The 1,105-nt window shown below is 65.9% G+C and overlaps 1 protein-coding gene across 1 annotated transcript in view; it reads right to left on the bottom strand.

Annotated features, from left to right (window-relative positions):
• LOC112965195 (ral guanine nucleotide dissociation stimulator-like 2) overlaps positions 1 to 1,102 on the bottom strand; it is a gene marked incomplete at its 5' end in the record, with an annotated part of 19,181 nt that extends 18,079 nt beyond the window's left edge. Inside the window, one exon of the mRNA XM_026063971.1 lies at positions 962 to 1,102. Within this exon, the coding sequence (XP_025919756.1) occupies positions 962 to 1,102 (141 nt within the window). The remainder of the gene's footprint in view (positions 1 to 961) is intronic.
• Positions 1,103 to 1,105: the final 3 nt, after the last annotated feature.

Genomic DNA, 1,105 nt, shown 5'->3' with positions numbered 1-1,105 from the left:
CATGGACACAGGGACACGGAGACCCGAGCACGGAGACGGGAACATGGGGATGAAGCCCACGGCTGGTGACGGACACGCGGAGACACGAGGACGCGGAGACAGGAACGGCGACGCAGGGGACGAAGCACGCGGCTGGGGACGGGGACACGGGGACGGGGACACAAGGACAGGGACAGGGACACAAGGATGGAGATGGGAGACACAGGGATGAAGCCCATGGCTGGTGATGGACACATGGAGATACGAGGACATGGAGACAGAGATGGGGACACAGGGACGAAGCACATGGCCGGGGATATGAGGACRGGGATGGGGACATGGGAATGAAGCATGTGGCTGGGGATGGGGACATGGGGACACGGGGACACAGGGACACAGGGACATGAGCACGGAAACGGGAACGTGGGGATGAAGCCCATGGCTGGTGACAGACACATGGAGACACGAGGACATGGGGACAGAGATGGGGACACAGAGACGAAGCACATGGCCGGGGACACGAGGATGGGGACGGGGACACGGGGACGAAGCATGTGGCCAGGGACATGGACACGGGGACACGGAGACACGAGCACGGAGACGGGAACGTGGGGCTGAAGCCCATGGCTGGTGATGGACACATGGAGACACGAGGACACGGGGACAGAGATGGGGACACAGGGGCGAAGCACGTGGGCCGGGGACATGAGGACGGGGATGGGGACACGGGGACGAAGCACGTGGCTGGTGACGGAGACCTGGGGATGGGGACACGGGGACAGGGACGGAGACGTGAGCACGGAGACGGGAACGTGGGGATGAAGCCCATGGCTGGTGATGGACACATAGAGACATGAGGACAGGGAGACAGAGATGGGGACACAGGGGACGAAGCACGCGGCTGGGGACGGGGACACGGGGACATGGGGACGCGATGGGGGGGGGAGGTCCGGACGCCGTGTCCCCCCCCCCCGAAACTCACCGCCTCCGTCAGCGTCAGCTCCTGCGCCACCTCCTGCGCCTGGAAGCAGAGGATGTCCAGGGGCTCCGCGTCCCCGTCCTCGTCCCCGTCCTCGTCCCCCGGTGGCGGTGGCAGCGGGGGGGGGGTGACAGCGGTGACGGCCTC

The sequence above is a fragment of the Apteryx rowi genome, unplaced genomic scaffold (assembly GCF_003343035.1).
Source record: "Apteryx rowi isolate R43461 unplaced genomic scaffold, aptRow1 scaffold_2054, whole genome shotgun sequence".
Lineage (NCBI taxonomy): Eukaryota > Metazoa > Chordata > Aves > Apterygiformes > Apterygidae > Apteryx > Apteryx rowi.
Note: the sequence above shows the minus strand (reverse complement) of the source record. Positions and strands in the feature narration are given on the sequence as shown.